The 20,933-nt window shown below is 45.4% G+C and overlaps 1 protein-coding gene across 4 annotated transcripts in view; it reads left to right on the forward strand.

Moving 5' to 3' along the window:
• Nucleotides 1-1,064: 1,064 nt before the first annotated feature.
• The window catches only part of LOC144938132 (phosphatidylinositol 5-phosphate 4-kinase type-2 alpha-like), a 203,688-nt gene continuing 183,819 nt past the window's right edge, over nt 1,065-20,933 (forward strand). For all 4 annotated transcript variants that reach the window (XM_078865847.1, XM_078865848.1, XM_078865849.1 and 1 more), the window contains exon 1: nt 1,065-2,511. In XM_078865847.1, the coding sequence (XP_078721973.1) occupies nt 2,356-2,511 (156 nt within the window). In that variant the 5' untranslated portion in view covers nt 1,065-2,355. The remainder of the gene's footprint in view (nt 2,512-20,933) is intronic.

Genomic DNA, 20,933 nt, shown 5'->3' on the forward strand with positions numbered 1-20,933 from the left:
CATCTCTCCACGACGGTGCTCACGATTGTTTAGAGCAGCGTGTCTCTCAACCTTGGTTGGCTATTTGTAACTTGTTGAATTGTGTTACCCCTACTCTTCGTTTTTTTTCGGTAAAGTCACGTAGGTAAAAAAGAAAATAAATAATAAATGCTATGAATAATAATAGAAATAAAAAAATAAAAAATAATAATGGAAATAAAAGAATAATAATAAATAAATTTTGTTCTATTATTTATTATATTTTTTTACCTACGTGACTTTACCGAAAAACACCTGAGAGTATGATTCCTTGCAGTCACGAAAGCTTCAAATCTAGAATTGTGTTGCCCCCTTGCCTGGCCCAACGTGCTTATATGAGAAATACACGTACGAAGAATGAACATCAATAATTTTAAACAAGTTCGTGAGGTATATTCTATCTCGTAACTGCAAGCGAATAAAACAAACACAAATTCAAAGGACGCTCTGCGTGCGTGACGCAATTTGTTCTCTTGGGGTCACCACTTTGCTTAAGGTCAATGAGTTTAGAGAAGTCTTTTACATGGTTATAGGTTACCATACCGAGTAAACGATTTTTTTCGTTGGTTATTTTTTTATTGATAGATTTATACGTTATTATTCGCTCACTAGTTCATAAAGCCTGTCTTCGCCAGGCAAACGTTTTGAATATATATAATAATGAACCTGATATTTTTTTTTATAATTTGTATCTATGATCAGACGCTAACTACTACAAAAATGTGTATTTTTCCGCAAAAAAACCCACATAAATGGTTGACGACTTGATTCAACTTCTTACATTTCAAGACGTACCCATCGGAAACCGCTCAATTTCAAGATTCCGTTCTTTTTTTATGACAAATAACAAAATTAATTAACGAAATACTCCGAGGGGAAGCGCACCCCCCCCCCTCCAGGCCCCCCCCCCCCACCAGAGGTGGTAGAGTACCAGCCATGCAATCTGGAGGTAAAACCTCAGGTCACTGGCAAGGATGCGTGGGCCGCATTTACTAAACGCATTTGTCGGTAGCGCGTGCAACTCGCGACCCGTAGCCGTCACTTCCGGTCCCCGCTGGGCGCGATGGCGGCTCCGCTTAGCGGCTCCGCGCTTCGCTAACGTCGACAACCTCGCGAGGCAAACAGCGGAGAGAGACAGCAGAGAGAGAGAGAGACAGCGGAGAGACAGCAGAGAGAGAGAGACAGCGGAGAGAGACAGCAGAGAGAGAGCGGAGAGAGAGACAGCGGAGAGAGGAGAGAGACAGCAGAGAGAGACAAACAGCGGAGAGAGACAAACTCTGTAGAGAGACAAACAGTGGAGAGAGACAGCGGAGAGAGAGAGACACCGGAGAGAGAGACAGTGGAGAGAGACAGCGAAGAGAGACAGTGGAGAGACAAACAGCAGAGAGAGCAGAGAGAGACAAACTCTGTAGAGAGACAGCGGAGAGAGAGACAGCAGAGAGAGACAACCAGTGGCGAGAGAAACTCTGTAGAGAGGCACACGAGAGAGAGACAAACACTGTAGAGAGACAAAGACTGGACACACTGGAGAGACACACTCTAGCGAGAGACAAACACAGCGACGCCAATACTGGAGAGATACAGCGACACACACGAGACACAAACACTAGAAAGAGACATCAATAACCGCAGCGACACACGAGAGAGACACACGGGAGGGAGAAAGCGACGGCGATAATCACAGCGACAAAGTAGAGACGGCGTCAAACACTCGGGAGACGGCGTCAGACTCCTGTCGCCCTACTTACTACTCCAGCCGCATGCATTCTCATAACCGCGACGTTACAATTTGCGCTCTCGCAAGCCACCACCGCACGTAGACGACAACAACAACAACAAAAGCAGTTCACTCGCGGTGGCAATCGGCTCTGGCGGGAGTGGGCCACCACCACAGTCCGTGGGAGAAGCCAAACTCCGACTGAGCCCGGTGCGCGTCGCTGTTTGCACGGTGACGAGGGAGGAGGAGGTGGCTGGCGCGGTGGTGGTGGGGTGCGGGGTGGGAGGAGAGTAGCGGACAGCAGCAGCACACAGAGAGAGAGACGCAGAAAGCGACAGCAGCAGCGGAGGCGGTGGTGTGTCTCAGCCGAGAGAGGCAGACGAGACGAGAGAGTCACCAAGCGGCCACGTCAGTGACGGCGGAGAGAAGCAGGCGCCGTTGACGGTGGGAGCGAGGCGGACAGAGCGCGAGAGAGCGAGAGGCTGCAGCCGACGGTAGCAAGGGCGCAACCAAGTAAAACGACGTCAGTAGCAGCAGCATCGCATTCAGCTGCAGCGACGGTGGCAGACGAACCGGCAGCAGCAGCGGCAGCAGCAGCAGTAACGGCACCAGCGGCAGAGATGGCAGCGAACAACAGCGCCGCGGTGAGCGTGCCCATCAGCATCGGCGCCAGCAAAACCAAGACGAAGAAGAAGCACTTCGTGGCCCAGAAGGTGAAGCTGTTCAGGGCCAGCGAGCCGCTCTTCAGCGTCCTCATGTGGGGCATCGACCACTCGGTGAGTGCCGGGGGTGGTGGGGTGGTGGTGGGGGGAACAGCACGGGTCATGGGGCCAGGGCGCAAGACGGTCGTCGTTCTTTATGCGTCGGTTCTTTTTCCCCATGGATTTTGTCTTGGGGTGACTGCTCGCCCATGGGATCCCTCTCCCCCCCCTCGGGTCCCCTTTCTCCCCCCCGTGCCCCCTTTCTCCCCCCCCCGTGCCCCCTTTCTCCCCCCCCCCCGTATCCCCTTTCTCCACAGTGGTCCCCTCTCATTGGGGGCCCCTAATCACCCCTGGGTACACAATCTCCTCCGGGCTCATACCTCCCCCCCAGGTCGCCTCTCTCATCTAAGACTCCTCGGTCCCCTCTCGCTATGCATGTACTGTATATTGAACCTCTTTCGCACCGTACGTAGCCAACCGTGCTAATCGGAGGTGCGGGTATGGGAAGGACGATAAACTAGACACTAAACTCAGTTAAATTTCGATTTAAAGCTTTCGTGACTGCAGGGATTCATCTTCTTGGTTCTTTCGGTAAAGTCACGTAGAAGGGAAGTAATAAAATAATAAAAATAAAACATAATAAAACAATTCTCACGACGTTTCGGCCACAACGCAAGCAGCCGTCCTCAACCCAGCTTAAATATACGCTCCAAGCTTGGTGGTGTTTCATTCTTCGCCTGAGGACGGCTGCTTGCGTTGTGGCCGAAACGTCGTGAGAATTGTTTTATTATGTTTTATTTTTATTATTTTATTACTTCCCTTCTACGTGACTTTACCGAAAGAACCAAGAAGACTAAACTCAGTTCCCGAGGACCCACTCCTATGGGGTGGGTACATTATCTCCCCCCCCCGCGTTCGTGGTCATTATGCTCCTTGCGTGTGTTAAGCTGGCACGTGTATACTCAAACGTTACCTTTTCTTTTCATGACGAGTCTTGTTGATGGACCCCACTAATCCGTGTGGTCTCTTCATATGGACCCTCCCTTTTGTGACTTCCTCTCCCTTCCCGACCTCAATCGTTCGTCCTTCTCTCTGTCCCTGCCCAGTCCATCTGGCCCTTGCCTCCACTCCCATCGCCCCGGCCCATGTGGCTCATCTGTTTCGGATGTCCTCTTGCTGTGTTGATGCTGTCCATGGATCGCCCTTAGCTGCGTACCAGTTCTCGCCCAACTGCGGTGACGTTTTTATTATTATGTTGTACTTTTGGCGTGTTGAAGAAACTTGAAGGAGACTGGGGTTCGCAATCCCTCTGTACTTTCATCGGTAGAATATGGCAGTGGAAATGTAGCAATTAAAATCTGTACGGGTAAACCTATTAATTAATTGCCTGAATTTGCGACGAGTATTGCCATTTTATACTGAGTTGTACTTTCAGTATACAGCCAAACGTCGCATATCCAAACGTCACATATCCACCCTGACCAATGAACCATCCGTGCCCTATGCAAGTATTTGTGACTTATTTTTTTCCAGATCTTCACGTATCCGATTTTTCTCCTTCACCTATAACTTAGATACCTAATACACTGCACTCTGTTATACGTAATCACAAATATGCCGTAAGACCCGACGCGTTTACTTTTACAGTCTATGTGAGGTTTAGAATGAGCAGAAACAAAAACAATACTGTTGGCAGGGTATAAAGCCAGATGTAATCAAAAACACATGCAATGGACAACATGGTCCTTGGCTTTTGGCCATTTCACATTTTGAAGGAGCGACTTCCCATCGTGCACAGATTGACGAGGAGGTTACAGAGAAGGAACCCCGAGAGGAAGTGTGAGAACAAGATTGATAGCTAATGATGAGCCTTGAAATCTTGCAGCAAAGTGCACAGGTGAGCGGGAAGCGCTGTTGGTGTAACATGCTGCCTCTTGTTACTGATTATACCAAGGAATCTTATCAGAAACATTCGCAGGCGGTTATTTATGTCTCTAGGAGGCAGCTGCATAGTCTGGTATTCGGTGTACATGTCTGTACATGATTTTTTGAGAAGCAAACCTCATCTCAACACGGTAATTTCTCGGGGGCATTGTTAAGCAGCGCTGCTGCCTGCAGAGTAGTGGTGACCTTTACGGACCATGATGTAATTCGCCCGAGCAGGTCACAGCTTTGACAGTATTACAGCCACAATTTACCAAGGTCGAAGCAAACCTATAGTTACTGAACTATGAAATGTAATCAATACCTCTTGCATGCTTGAGGCTGCTTCTAGGGTATAAGCATCCTCAAAAGTTTGAGTCGGGATTGTGCTGTCACGGTCACACTGCCACAAGTGTATATAGCTATGGGACCTTTTTGCCGGAATCCAAAATGATGAAAATTAAGAATATTTTTACACTTTCTGGCAATAAAACAGGAGGTGTTTAGATGTTCAAACGCCAAATAGATACATTTTGCAAGGCATCGAGTATGCGTTCACCACACATACGTGTGACAACACATGCAAACAAACATGTTCTGATCATACTGTATATAAGAGCATGATAATATGAACATCACGAACATCTTAACACCTGTTTTAGTGCCAGAAAAGGGTAAAAGCCTATTATTATTTTTCATCGCAAGTGAATATATTTACCGCGTGGTCGGTACGTGGCCTTGTCTTGCTTTCTGATGGTTGATGAGAACAACAGCAAACATGACAGAAGGCCTTCGTCCCCTCGTATTCAAACGAAATCCTGTTCAGCCGGCAGGACCAACTGAACGCCACACCTTCACTTAAACATCGCTTTACGATTGAGTGCTGGACCTAAACGCCTTTCATCCCTTTTTAGGTTCACACATGGCGTAAACTTCACCACACATTTGTTTATACAACACATTTGATTCATCCGTAAAATTGGACAGCAGAGGCTAAAAAAGACACCCAAATAAAGTATAAAAATTGTTTTTCCATTTCACCCCTTAAATTGCTCGAACCCTTGTGCAAGGCTCAAGCATTTAGAACAGTTGCAAGTCCTTTTGATCCTTTAATTTCTTGAGAGCTTCTCTAATGTTATTGAACTTGGACCCAGGAATGCATCACTAAGTGGATTATACATTGACCGGACGACAACAGTTTTACCCACAATGCAATGTGCCAGCAAGATGTTATAATTTTACTTTTAATACAGATTCCATTATTTAGTAATACTTGCTTTGCTTTTTAAGGTCCTTGCTGAAAAGCTGCTCATAGGTGCTATTTATATTCCAATTAAAAAAACGGTTTTCAGGAAACATTTTAAAGATGTAATTCTTGTAAGGACACATGGTATATAGTGCAGTCACCAACTCTTGTCCACTGTCTTTCTAGCCTCTCCATTAATGTGGCAGTGTTATTGACGAATATGTTGCGTTTGTATCTCGGGTTTATTAACCATAACCATAAGCACCGTCTGCTTCACAATGGACTTTAAAGATCACGTCATGTTATTCGCAAGAGTAGGCCATTGTACTATGGACGTCATGGTCCAAATTTTTCAAATAAAAAATAACCTGCAAATTACTTAATTGGGATTATACATAGCAGTAACTGTCCGCTACTGCGATAACTTATCAGGAACCTCCTGAAAAAGAGTCCTGATACTGAGGCTTTCTTGGGTGAACAAGCATAATGTATGTTTGCATGTTGAACTTCTTTCACACCGTACGTAGCCAACCGCATGAATCGGAGGGGCCCACATTCTCAAACGAGTGCGGTCAGTGCCCACTTTGATTAATTATCTGGAGCCAGTGGTGCAAATTCCAGCTTTTCCACAGTACCGTAACAACCACTTGTCTTTTGCAATGCGGCCACAACCCTAAATGGATGACGCACTTCATAGATCCACGATCAGGATTTGAAGTTGCAACGTTTTCTTGAGTTGGGTTGTGTGCAACAGGACCTACTGGATAGATTACACGGAATTTAAGATTTTATACGTGGTTATACTCTTGATAACATCAATTCACGTTCAGTAATTTTTCTCCAATTTGCAGTGTGGCCAAGGGTGAACCATCACAACTCAACAAAGAGGTATCATATCTGAGCATACATATATTGTACAAATTAGTGACCGTTTTATAATTTTATTTCTAATTGTGTTGTATCGTATTCTATCGTGGAGTTTTCTTATTGGATTAGAACCATGTTGAGGATCTCAACGGGCTTCATCTTTTTTTAAAGGGACACGGATAATAACGAATAACTCACCAGAGCATCCATCCAGTGTTTTTCGCTTTTATTTATACCAGATGTCTTATTGTCATCATCCAGACGGAATGTTTGATAGTTTCCAAGTTGTATATCGTGCTATTAAACAACCTCAGAGTAACAGAAATGTTTGACTGATGCCCTTCAAGCATTCATCTTTGCACGTCCATAACGCCGCACGCTAATTAGACATGCAGAGGGTAAAGTGGTTTTCTCAGTACATATCGGCCAAATGCATTATGCAAGTTCAGCCCTTTGGAAATGTGCATGGCTGTCCTAGTTTTTTAGCTGATGGTTTTTGTGCATGTTACTTGTGGCCAGGGTGAGTCCCAGATAGTTGTTGACAAAAAGAGGAATACAAGATTTAAGAGCAAATTTGCCCATTTAAAAAGAATCGGGCATGGGCAGGACACGTCGCTAGAAAGAAAGGGATGATGGCCAGTGAGCGATAATAACGACAGGGAGTGGCATCCAAACGCACCCGCAGAGATGGAGTGATGAAATCGACTCGTTGTGCGGCTGCTAGGTGGATCGTTAGATCGTGGACGGCTTGGGGGATGCCTTCATTAACGTGTGGATTTTGACTCGTGATATAGAGGTTCCTGATTTAAACAAAGGACCTGAGGGGTTGCCACAGTTCTCCATTTTCCGATATGAACATTTCTGGCTGGTGAGTAATTTTCCAAACTTGTTTGCCACAAATTGTTCAGTCGTAGGTGAGTTCTCCGATTTAGGGTGTATGCTGTGTGTCTGGCGTGCATTGGTGTGTCACTCTTGCAAAATCTTTTTAATTCTTAACATCCTCTTTACAGCATGTGGTGCACGTTGGTAATGCTCTGCATCGTTACCACATTTCTGGGGAATTACACAAGGCCACGGATAAACTAGCTCGGGCGTCCAGCGTGCCGACCACCGGATTATTTATTCGCGCACACGCTGGTCTGTAGTTAATTAGTGCCCCTTCTTAATATGCATTGTGCGATCCAGTGTCTATGGAGTGCACCTAGGAGGAACTTCTGCCACTCTGGATGGCTCGGAGGCGTCAGTCACCTTTGGCAGGGGAGAGCTTGCATTTTACAATCACAGCAGTGGCGGCAGCTCACCATCTCTGTGCCTCTGAAATTGACGGTTCCTGCAGAAATATTTCTCTGCAATGTGTATTTCACCCTGCTGTGGCACTGGTCAAACACCCCTCTGGTTTAAGTAGTTTGACTGAGCCGTTATGTTTTTATGTGTCGTCGCCTAGAGAGGAGCCTTGCCCTCACGGTCGCTTTCGAGTGTTGTTTTAATGTGTTGGTGGGCACATTCTACCGGACATACTAATCACATGGGAACACAGCGATCTGCCCCTGTTATATCCCTCAAATGTGTTCACAAAACAGCATTTGGCATGAACACAATATGTTTTTTTTGTTTAACATGTAGGCTTCCGCGACCAATATTAGCCACAATAGTAGGGTTTTTTTTTATGGATTAGATCGCGTAAAAATAAATGTGTCGTTATATCTACCACCATCCGACACGGCCAATTAGTAAGGTTTGTCACGTAAACAACACGTGCCAATTAGTTGCTAGTTCAGTACCCCGGTAGTGTGTTGGAGAGTAAACCCACAACATTTGCAATTTCAGTACGACGTTTCTGCTGGTAATTATAACCAGCTTCATCAGGTGATGGCCAGAATTGTGGAGAATTCGTCCTCTTTAGGTCCTAAATAGACAGGGGGGTCAAGGTGATGTCATTACTGTGAGCATATGGGGGGGGGGATAATGCCATAAATAGTTTTTATTTAATACAAGAGCCTGGTGCAAAGTGCAAACAATAACAAGGGAAGGGGGAGGGGTGGTACAGAAATTCCACGGGGCTGAAGCCCCGAAATACTGGAGGCGAGTTAACGTCTCACCACCGCGGGTGCCATGGTGGTAGATGTTAACAACTCGCTTAGTATACAAGAGGTTGTGGGTTAGATCCCGACCCTAACGCTTCTATATTTGGAGTGTGCATGTTCTCCCGGTGGTCGTGAGGATTTGTCTTCGGGTCCTCCGGTTTAGAGTTTTTGGCTGCGAAACATTTCCACATGAAAAGAAGCAGCGTCGTGGAGCTATCATTTGTGGTAGCTTTTCGCTTCTGAAAAAGAGCTGTAGAGGTCAGTGAGGCCTTACCTGGGCTGGAGGGAAGAGGGACAAGAATAGGCGGTCACCCACCCCACATGCTGTGTAGGGTTGTGAGCGGGAGCATAGTCTTTTTTTTATATAAGGGGAAGGGAAGGCAAGAGAAACAAAAGTAAGGATGAAAAAGGGGCATGAATGCAATTGTTAGTGCAGAGCTGGGGTTGTTGGACTTAAGGTTGTGAACACTAACTAAATTTATTGTACTTTGCCCCCCCCCCCCTATAATTTGTGAGCAATATTGATTTCATGGAATCGGCTTATTAAAACAAGGTAATAGACCACTGGCAAACATTTAATTTGATGGAGATCCTTATCATATAACATTGTTTGGGATGTTTGTATAAGGATTTGGCTCTTTGCCTTTGGCATACATGTACAGTAGAACCTCTGGTCACGACCATAATTCGTTCCATAACTTTGGTCGCAACCCGATTTGGTTGTGACTCCAACCTAATTTCCCCATTGGATTGTATGTAAATACGATTAATCCGTTCCAGACTCCTATGAACTGTATATAAATATTGTTTTTTAAAGATTTTTAAGCACAAAAATAGTTTATGCCATAGAATTCACAGTGTAATATTAAATTAAATGTAAAAACATTGAATAACACTGAGAAAACCTTGAACAACAGAGAAAACTAAGTTTGCCGCGTCACGGTTTAGAATCGTTCAACAAGATGATTGTTTCGTCTGCTACATCAGTCGGTCGATTCTGAGAGAGAGAATATTCGTATGAGCAATTCATGTTTCTATTGAAAGTAAGTTAACAGTATTTGATCGCCACCCGAGTATGTGTTCGTGACCAGATACATTTTTTTGTGAATTTTTTGGTCGGAACCCTATTTGGTCGTGGTCAGAAGCGTTCGTGACCAGAGGTTCTACTGTATATTTAATCATCTGTGTAGTCTGGAGCATTGGATACAATATATTCTCTTCGGCTCCTGAATCCTGGAAGGGTGCTTATTATATAACTGTGGAGCGACATCGCTGGATGTCTCTGTGTGTGTGGCCCGCCTGGCAAAGGCATGCCACACAACATACTGCCATCAAGGACGCCACTGAAGGCGGATGCAGTACCGGGCCTAGCAGTGCTCGAAGAGCACGGACTGCCAGCAACCAGGGACACCCTGCGCTGGGCGCAATGCCACCCCTAGTGGATAGGGTGCAAGGGGGGTGCCGGTTTCGGGAACGGGAGTCCTGTGCAGCCTCTACTATTCCATCAGTCTGGGGGTGGTATGGCGACGTACGCACATTCTTAGTTCCCAACAAGTCACACACCTCCCGCAGTAATTTAGAAGAAATTTTTTGCCCTGATCGGTCAAAAGATACTCAGGGGCACCCTTGTTCATCACATAGCCATTGAGGAACGCCTCAGAGATTGCCACCGCCGATTGGTTGGAGAGCGGCTTGGCCATCGGCCAGCGTGAGAAGTACTCTACGCTGACTAACAAATATTTATTCCCATGAAGGGAGGTGGGAAATGGACCAAGGATATCAAGAGCAACCAATTCATTAATGCGGGAGACCTGAATAGATTGCAATGGCGGACAGCAGGGCCTGTCTGGGCTTTTCCGCCGTGCACATTGTACACAACCCTTTAACAAGTCTGCGACGTCCTCCGCCATGCCTGGCCAGAATAAAAGAAACTGGATTGTGGCAAGAGTCTTGTGCACCCCCATGTGCAGCAGCCGGTCATGGACCGCCCAAACGACCTTACCCCATAGGGCAGTGGGAACAACAATCGCGTGACAGCGCAAGCCACCGTCCCAATACATTAGCAGGCCATCCCACAGGACAATAGAGGCCACACCACCACGATCCTTACCCCCATCCGTGTCCCTGATGCGGCGCCACATTCTAACCAGGGAGGCGTCGTCAATCTGGAGGCGCCCCCACTCCGCGAGGGCTAGCCCAAGGACGGCATCCCATGCTACAGGATCATCGGCTCTATCGGGGGCGTTTACCTCGGCCGCCGTGAGGGGCGGGGGCGAGTCATCGGTTGCAGCGCCCGGAGCCAGAAAAATACGCGTACCTGTCGGTAGGGGCCAATCGCGACAGGGCATCGGCATTCGTATGTTGGGTGCCTTTCTGATAGCAAACCGTAAAGGAGTAGTCCTGAAGGACCTCCAACCAACGCGAAAGTTTGCCTGACGGTTGCTCAATACGCAAAGCATATTGTAGCACTGCATGGTCCGAGCGCACCGTGAATCGTCTGCCGTACAAGTAGGGGTGATACTGTTGTACAAAGAAAACGATCGCCAGGAGTTCCAGGCACGTGACACAATATCGCTGCTCGGCCGGGGACAGCACTCTGCTGCCGTATGCGACAACGCATTCCACCCCGTCGACAACCTGGTACAGGACTGCGCCGATGCTGGTGTTACTCGCGTCCGTGTCAAGGACGACGGCGCGGAAAAGTCAGGGTAGCGGAGGGGTGTTCACCAGGGCATCGCGGAGCGCAACAAATGCGGCCTCCTCCGCCTCCACCCAATGAAACTTCTGACCCTTAGCCATCAAAGTGCGGAGGGGTTTTGCGATGGTAGCGAACCCGGTGACAAAACGGCGATAATAGGTTAGCGAATCCTATAAAACTCCGCACCTCCCCCCCACAGACGTGGGGCCGGCCAAGTCCGAAAACACGCGGTTTTGTCGGGGTCCGTCGCAATGCCCGATTTACTGACAATATGCCCGAGGTACCGGACGGATTTTTGAAGGAGGTGGCACTTCTGCGGCTTAAATTTGAGATTGGCCACATGCATTTTGAGAAAGGCAGCACGTAAGCGATCAAGTTGTTCTTTGAACGTTCGGCTGAAGACGATCACGTTGTTGAGGTAAATTAAGCACGAGTCCCACTGAAGTCCAGCTAGGACCAGCTCCATCAATCGTTGGAACGTAGCCGGCGCAGAGTGGAGCCCCAATGGAAGCCGATTGAACTCGAACAGACCTTGTGGTGTCCGAAAGGCTGTTTTGGGCCTAGAGGCTTCGTCCAGTGGAAACTGGCAGTATCCGGACAGGAGATCGAGGGTTGAAAAGCAGTGGGCGCCCGCTAGGGCATCCAGGGAATTGTCCATCCGAGGGAGAGGATAAGCGTCCGCTACGGATACCTTGTTGAGCTTACGGAAAGCGACACAGAAGCGCAAGCTACCGTCATGCTTTTTAACAAGGACGGTAGGGGCACCCCAGGGGCTGGTGGATGGCGAGATGTCTGCGACTAGCATCTCATCAACTGCTGGCTGGACATGCTCCTCCGCAGGGCTCAGCCGGTAAGGGTTTTGCCGGATGGGAGCGGCGTCACCCGTGTCGATATGGTGGCTCAAAAGTGTGGTACGGCCAATGTCAAATTTCCCCGTACTAAAAACATCAGCATACTCGCGTAAGAGCGCACCCAACTCATCCCTCTGGGACTGGGACAAGTCTGCACTCTCTGCACACAGCAATGTCAACCATCCGTCATCCGGACCCTTGCGCTCTAATGTAGGCTATGTCAGCGGTGAGCTATATCTGAACCGCTCCTGGCCCCTCCTCCATTCAGCAATGCGTACTCACCATTATGGTAAAGTATGGTCAAACAACCGACACCAGTTCAGTTATGGCTTCATCCAGCAGTGCATTGACAAAGAGCTATACATTATTATTAAGGACATGATACCAAAAACCCTGTAAAATGTGCTAAATCATGGCCTTTTTACAGTCAGCATAAGCAATGATACAGAGTGCGGATAATTTACAAATACTTTGTTGCAGTTGCTTTTCTAAGAATAATGCATGTGTAGAAGGCTGACGGAGCTAATGTTGGGATGAATTGGAGCGACTGGGGAAAATTTATTTCCTTGGTAATTATAAAATGCTCCTTGGCACAGCCGATTTTAAGATGCATATTTATTTCCCACTAAATGCACTGGTCACACGGAGAGGTTCCACGAAACTGGGTGCTCACTCGGCGTTAAATTTAAGGGGGGACTTGAACTATTGTTGCTTGTCAGGTGTTATGATAAAAACCCGGAATGAGACATAAAAATGCAGACTTGCCTGAAAAAGAATATTGAGGTTCGGGTTTTTCTTGGGGAGGGGGTAAAAGACTCAACATTTCACAATGCATCAAATTGATCAAGCAAAATGTATTATTATGGTCAATTTGCATTCATTGAGTGATACGCATGAGGATCTCAGATTTAATGCCTAATTTATATGCAAGTAATATTCTGATTAGGCATTTATGTGAATGAGTCAAACTAAACCAGTGATCTTCATTGCAAGGCCCGCGGGCCACCGGTGGCCCCTGGTGGCCTCTAGTACTGCGGCTTTTAGTAGTGTGGCCCCTAACGTGTGGCCCCCTACGATACACAAATGTGAAAACACCCCTCATCATCAGGCTGTCAGACGCCACTGGTTTCAAATGTCTGGTGGGTCCTCACACTGATGTGTTATTGGCGAAATTGCCCCCCTCCTTTGAAAATTAGTAAAGGACATTGACCTAAACTATAGAAACGAGACACAACAAGGTGAGACAACACACGCTCGTTCGTGGGTTCTGTAACTCGCCGACGTGGTGTTTGTCCTGGGAAGTATTTGCTTGGCGATAATTACGTTGCATTATGAGCTGCACATCTAGACGACGTCACACGGCACGTGATGGGTATTGCAGGATTTCGCCACGCGAGGGGCACGTGTGGCAGAGGAACGCGTCGCCAGAATTGAAATGGCTCGTCCTCTTCGCGCTGGTTTTTTAATCGCCATGTTTTTCTGGTTTTTCTATAGGATATGTATTTATGTGTGTTGAACTTTGCACCGTACGTAGCCAACCGTGTGAATCGGAGGTGCGGGGGAGGGAAGAACAACAAAATAAACACAAAAAGCAGTTTGTAACATAACTGTATACTGAAATGTAAATTATTTTGGATCATCTTCATGAGAGTTATGACCATGTAGGCATGAACAATTTCAACCTTTATTTTGGTAGCTTTTAAACATGAGAAGCAATGAGAAACAATGGAAACGTGGACGGTATAAAAATAAATAAATAAACAACGATGCTTGGGTCACAATTTTTGTATGGGGGAGGGGCATTGCTACATGCCTAGAGGACTATTGACATATTACAATTTAAAATAACAGCTCGCCTGGCCCGTCTCGTGCTCCAAGTCAATGAAATTTATTACAGGAGTCCAAAAGTGGACATGTTATGGGGATACTATTCCTCGCCATGGGATTTTTGAATTTCCACCTCTGGCCCTGGGACCCCCGTCGGAGATGAGCAATGACCCACACTCGTTTGAACAGAAATACACTTTTGACTTTGACTTCAATAATTGTTTAACATCGTTAAATACTGGTTAAACCATGAGCTTTGTTATGATGTGACTTCAATCTCTGGGATAGATATGACCTTTGCAAGTCATTGAAATAACAGTTGACTGTCACACACCAGCATTGCCCTGGGTCACAGAAACAGCTTTGCCCTGATTGTATGCAGACCTCTTGTCTGATCAGAGTTGTAGGTTGCGTTATGATCACATTGTATTTGCCAGCTGTGCTTAAATCATTAACTTAGCTATCATTGCCCCTCATCAGTCACCATGGAGCAAGTAATGCTGAATGACCATGAATGTTAATTTACTCACAGAGCTATGAATAATCAATAACACCCGTTACTCATTCATCCGTCACGGATTTAGTTAATATGTTCTTGCACAGGAGAGAAACAGATTGTTGAGTTGCAGGACTGTGAGGGATGGTTATTGCATTGGGAGGCCTTCAGTGGCTTATGAAGATCATCAGTGGAAGTTTCTTTCCAAAACAACTTTGGTGTCCCATTTAAATACCATTTTACAGCTGTAAAATGTAAACACATTTTTGTGGCAACAAAATGTTTTTTTTTTACAAATCGTGAAGATTCAAGCTGTCCCCTTAATATTCTAACATTGACAGGGCAAATCCTATAATGCAGCTTTACTTTGTAAACAATGTTAAAGCTTCCCAATAGGAATATGTTTGTGAAATTCCCACTTGCAGGGCAGAGGGGGGTAAGTCTGTCGACTGCCGTGCCCTGCCAATTAGGTGAAGATTGTTGAGTGTTAAATCTCTCATGCGCATGGAATTCCACGCAAACAATACCCACGAGGGGGGTTATATGCCAAGTTACTGCATATGCCAAGTCGTACCATCTTGGAATATTCCCTGGGGGACTTAACTGAGACTTTGCTCGGTATGCAACATTTTACGTTTACTCTATTCTTGAAAGAAAGAAACATAGAAGAAAAAAAATTAGTGAACGTTTTTTAACAAGTCCAATTATGTCCAATTATGTTGTGTAAAAAAACAGGTTGAAGTTTGGTGAAACCAAAAATGAGATTAATGGAAGAATACATTGTGTTAAAATACGAAGAGTCAGAATCAGTGTCACCAAAACACGCTTGTGGCGCAGTCAGGAGAAGTACATGCTGTCGTGCATATTTGTAAACCTTACAGAAATGGCATTGCGTATCATCTTTGACCTGCATAACATTATGGACATTGTATATTTACTTAATTTAATCAATTCAGTTTAAATATCTTAAGTCTCAAAATACAGTTTTGTTCCTATATAAAATGATTGATCTTTTAAACCTTTGTGAACAACTATTTTGAACACATTCTTAGGTAACAAAAATTAAAATGTACAAAGTTCCAAATAAGTGTAGTGACATCGTGGGATGTCACTGTGTAGTGCCGGCCCTAGAGAGGCACGGCATGCGATGTATTGACATCGCGGATACCACAATGGTGTGGATGTAGTATCGGCCCTAGAGGGGCTCAGTCAGTGCTGATTGATAGCGCTGGATGGCATCACGCTTGGCATGGAGTACCAGCCCTACAGGATAGGGTGTGGGAGTGCATGCCATAGGAAAGGGGTTACTAAAGGCCGTGGCACTCTGGTTGACCCGAGAGGACACGTGACCAGTTAAGTCTACAAAGGTGCCCAAGTGGGGGCTAGGGATGGTCACGTGGTCGGGGTCCAGATCCTGCTCGAGGATTCTGGAAGGTGGTCGTGGCCAAGGGCGGAGCCGGCCACGCCACAGAGAATATAAGCCGGGTCCCCCAGAGGGGCCAGCGTTGTTGTTCATCCTGAAGAAACCTTCGTCTACGTTCTACGTTCTCCGAGTCTCCAACACGTGGACCTGGACCCGAGCTGTTGTCCCGGTGCGTAGCTAGTTATGTTTTAATAAGTGTAGTTCGCCTGGTGGTCACCACCATAGGTTGTTATTCTGCTAAGGGGGAGTTACCCCGTGTGTTGGTGTTAAATCAATGTGTTGCCTCCAAGAGTACGTCTGCGACTCGGTTGAACCTACTACATAAGGTTACTTTGTGCCAATATATATTTAAATCGGTATGTGAAATAGTGCTGAGCTTGATGGATTGAGCTTGCCGGGATTACAGCCGAACCAGGGAAAACAGCAGTGATGCCTTGGTTTCGCTGGTGAAGATATCACAAATTCACAGCTTTTGACAAGATTTCAAGAGCCATCCTGTAATGGTTGACGTACGTGACCAGAACACAGAGTGCTGTTTCGTCACGGGGTGGCATTTCTGTCAGCCTCACACTTATCTGCGTGTTCTGGTCTGTCTGGCGAGTTGTTGTGCCTTAATTATGCTGCCGTAAAGACAAGGTCAAGAGGTCATTGGCCAGTGGCATTGATGGCACCAAACTGTTATTTCATATTTTCCCAACCGTTAGATCAGAATCTATCAAATATTTATTGATACTGGAGGAATCCGATGAGCTATGAAGCTCTTTTTCACAGATATCCAGTCAGGGGCATGTCAGAATATTTACATATTTGTTTTAAGTTGATGCTAAATCGTCGAGGTTTGCTTTTACGGTATCCCACCATCTCTCGCTGTTCTTCACCTTGCTTCCAGATAAATCTGAGTGTACGAGTGTTCGTAAAGAACCATTGACAGTAGGTTATGATACAAGCAGATGGAGTCACATGTATCACTGCTAGTGTATTTTCAGTCACAAAAAGTGCTGTTCCAACTTTGCCATGAACTGTCTTTTGGAGGGTGATGGGAGTTTGAGATAACGTAATGTGGTATTTTAAAGAGTTCAGGTAAGGAGCTTTTTGGAGGCGGTGTTTTGTATTGGGTACAGCTGGCAGATTGAGGGTTTTAGGGCAGTGATTCTCAACCTTATTGGTTTGGCAGCGCCACAGTCAAGACCACTGTCCCCGTGCTCCCCCAGCCTGAACAACACAACGAAGGTTACCAAGGCCACTGAGGTCACACGCCTTTGGTCAATGCAGTGTTTGTTACATATATATCTTGTTGTGGCCGCGCATTTTGTGTTGTGTATCATTGTGTTTTGCGGTAGTAAGGAATCTGTTGCATGTTGTGTATAAGTGTGTTATGTATGCATGTATGTTTAAATTCTTTCACAGCGTATGTAGCGAACCATGCTAATAGGAGGTGGGGGAAAGGACAACAAACTAAAACCAGTTTAGATTTAAAAGTGCATAGCTCCATTGGCTTCCTAATGTCGGCCCCAATGATCCCAATAGACATTCAAAATTTCTCCTACACTGTATCTATGCTGCAAGCCTGGCCCCTCGTTGAGGGGAAGAGGGAATTACCCATGGGTTGAGAACCACAGGTTTAGAGTGCAGAGGAAGGCGTTGTGTAGTTATACAAATGGAAAGTAATGAAAGCACAAATGAGAGCTTCAAAAGTGTAGTGGTCAACAAAACATCCGAGTGAGATTTGGCACGGTGCATATAATACACAAACTAATATTTGGTGCTAAAAATGTATTACCGAAGCTAGCAACAGAAGGTGTGTACCGGATTCATTGCTCCTGTGGCAAATGCCTTGTTGGTCAGACAGGACGAATGATCAGCATGAGACTAAAAGAATACCAAAATAATATTAAATATGCCCAAATACAACTATCGGTAGTGGCAGAACACGCATGCCAACAAGGACACTCAATTGATTTTGATAATACTGTATTGAAGTTCTGTGCAAAAATAGTTACTCCTGGCCAAGACTAATTTGAGAATCTATCTAAATTGAGAGAAATAAAAACAATTGTAAACGTTCTGATAGATAGAGGCTTAGTGCTGCATGGAAGCGAATGATCCAGTACTACTACACTGTTTAACTGCGCGCCTATACAGGTCGCCATACGTCGATGGTGATTAACTGTGGGCAGACAATAAGAGGTCTTGCGATTTCTTGCACCCACAAATGGCAGGCTGTGCATGCATGGTGTGCATGCATAATGTACATGCATAATGTGCATGCATCATGTATGTTGCTTACCCTATGAATAACCCAACCGGTAATGGCTACCCATTGTAATTTATATGCATACATTACCCCCCCCGCCTTCGCATCTCATTGGCTCACAAGTGACGACATCACATTTATCCGTGATTTAAGACCGAAGCACAAGGATTTCTCCACAATATTGGCTGTCGTCCTGATGATACCAGTTGTAATTACTGGCGAAACGTTGTACTCGAATTATAAATGTTGTGGGTTTACTCTTCAACACACAACCGTTGTGATGTACTCGTAACGAATTAGCAGGTTTCGTTTACATGACAAACCTTACTAATTGTCTGTGTTGGGTGGGTTTAACAAAGTATTTATATTTACGCGATCTAACCCACAAACGTCGATTGGTGATATAATGGAGTGGTCAGAGTATTGAGATGTATGGAGGGGTGGGGGTCATTGGATAATTCTTAGTGCCAGGTAATACAGTAGTCCCTCGGTTAACGTTTTTAATCCGTTCCACAAAATATATAGTTCGCCGAAATAACTGTCAATCGAATTCTCACTTATAGGTAGAAATAATAATTAATTCACTGAGTCTGTAAGAGAGAGCCGTTTCCATCGCCAAAACAGAGAACGTAATGGTAACAAAGCCGGTCGAGGTCTAAACGCTCATGAATGGGTGTCGCTGATTGGCTGAGGGGATGGCTCAGCCCACTTACGAGCGCTCGGATTAGTCGAAATTGGTGGCCGCGTGCATGACGCAAATATTACCGTCATATCAAAATGTTAACTTTAGTTGAAACCATGGGGTCATTATGGGACGCGAAACTTTAACCGAAAAACCGTTAACCGGTATCACTGTTAAACGATGGACTACTGTATGGAGAAGACTTAAATTCAATGTTGCGGAATAAAAACGGTTATTGACGATTAGGATGGTTTGCTACGTATAGTGTGAAAGAAGCTTTGCATGGATACGTTCACAAGAACGAGGACAGTTCTGACGAGAAATGTCGTGGAACTTGACATGGAGTTCTTATTATGGTTGGAGAGTATATTATACTCCAATCTGTGCGTGCTTGCACTGGTACAGTTTAAATATTCTTGATTGTGTTAATAACTCTAAAATGGATATACAGTATTTGGTTTTGATATATATAGTTGGAGAGTTTATTTCAAAGTTGTGCTGCTTGCGTTTTTGCAAAATCCAGAATCCACTTGTGCATCTACATAATAACATCTCCATACATTATTTTTGGCAGCATGCGAGGAGTATCTACTTGGTTTCTGTGGAGGAAGTGTTCTGCCCCAGCGCCTGGGTCCACACGTGATGCTCGGAACAAAAGCACAGACTATGAACGTGGTTCGTAAAAAGAAAAATGGAACAATAAAATGAAAACAGCTCAGGGGGCGAAGGGAAACATGCATGTCAATCTGAGGGCTGTTTCGTTTGCTCCATAATGCTTTTCTTTGTTGCCAGATGAACAGAACATTTGTCCAGTATTTATTTATATGGCGAGGATCCAAAATAAGTCTCGTTGAGACATTTTCAGTGGCAAACTGTCTTCCCTTGTCAGTCTCTGCGGTTGCCAATGCATCGCCTGCCATAGTTCTCATCATGAATCGATACAAAAAAGGACCACCCACCTAGCAGCTATAGATGGTCTTAAACGGATTATATTTGTGACATGATTACAATTATTAATTATGTAAAAAAGCGTTTAGTTTTATATTCCACTGCTGCGTTTTGCACGAGACCGCTTGTGATTTTTCCAAAGCCAAGCGTACCGCTGGTGAGATTTTCCACTTAGTCGTGGTGGGAAATATGAGCAATCTCTGCACAGGCATTGGTCATCGGTTCATTCTGCACTCTCTATCGGATGTGTCACTAGTGTAAATGGTGAATTGCTGTCGCAGCCATTAACGATGCGTAACACAAGCGCTCGTTTCTGTGAAACTTCGGGTTTAGTTTTTATACTTCGTCAAAATAAAGTTGTGGATTGGGCTGATTTGAACGTTTATTTATACGTTTAACTGGACGTGGAGAACACCCTCCACCCCTAGTCAAGCCGCTTGTTTGCCTGCTCATAATCTTTGCCAAAAAAGCATTTTTGCTCGCAGCGCATTCTTGGCAAGATGGCTTCCCCCCCCCCTCATGTAAGCACACATGGCTAACTCGCTTAACTGATACAAATCTAACCTTAAAATAGCCCGTGATACAATCTCTTAACCTCTAACCATTGAATCGCAAGTTTATGAAAATCTGGATCTATGTTATGTTTGCAGCAAACGCAAATATTGTTGGTATTTTATCACCCGGTGTATTCGATTTGTGCTTTCAAGAGTCGAGAGAGGATGCACAGCATCCTGTAGATTTGGAGTGTGCATGTTCTCTCTCCCAGTCGTCCCGTGGATTTTTCTCCGGGTCCTCCACATTTAGAGTCGACGTGCGTTTAGAGTATTTGTCTGCTGCTATAAATTTCCACATGATAGAGCCACTTTGTTGAGCTATTACTTGTGATCGCCAGGTTGCTTCTGAAAAAGAGCTACGTAGCTCAGTTGGCCTTTCTTTGTAAAATTAAATTAGTTTGAGTTTTTATTTCAGATTGGGGAATTGCCCCAGAAGATAAATCCACAAACCTACTCAATTTCACTCCAATAGTACGTCATGGTGGTAAGATGTTTACTACCTCGCCTAGTATGCAGGAGGTCGTGTGTTCGATCCCGACCCTGACGCCTATATGTTTAGGGTTTGCATATTCTCCCTTTGGTCGCGTGGATCTTTTTCCGGGTCCTCCAGATTTTCCCTCCCCATTACAAATCAACATCATGCG

Source organism: Lampetra fluviatilis, chromosome 21, assembly GCF_964198595.1.
Source record: "Lampetra fluviatilis chromosome 21, kcLamFluv1.1, whole genome shotgun sequence".
In the NCBI taxonomy this organism is placed as follows: domain Eukaryota; kingdom Metazoa; phylum Chordata; class Hyperoartia; order Petromyzontiformes; family Petromyzontidae; genus Lampetra; species Lampetra fluviatilis.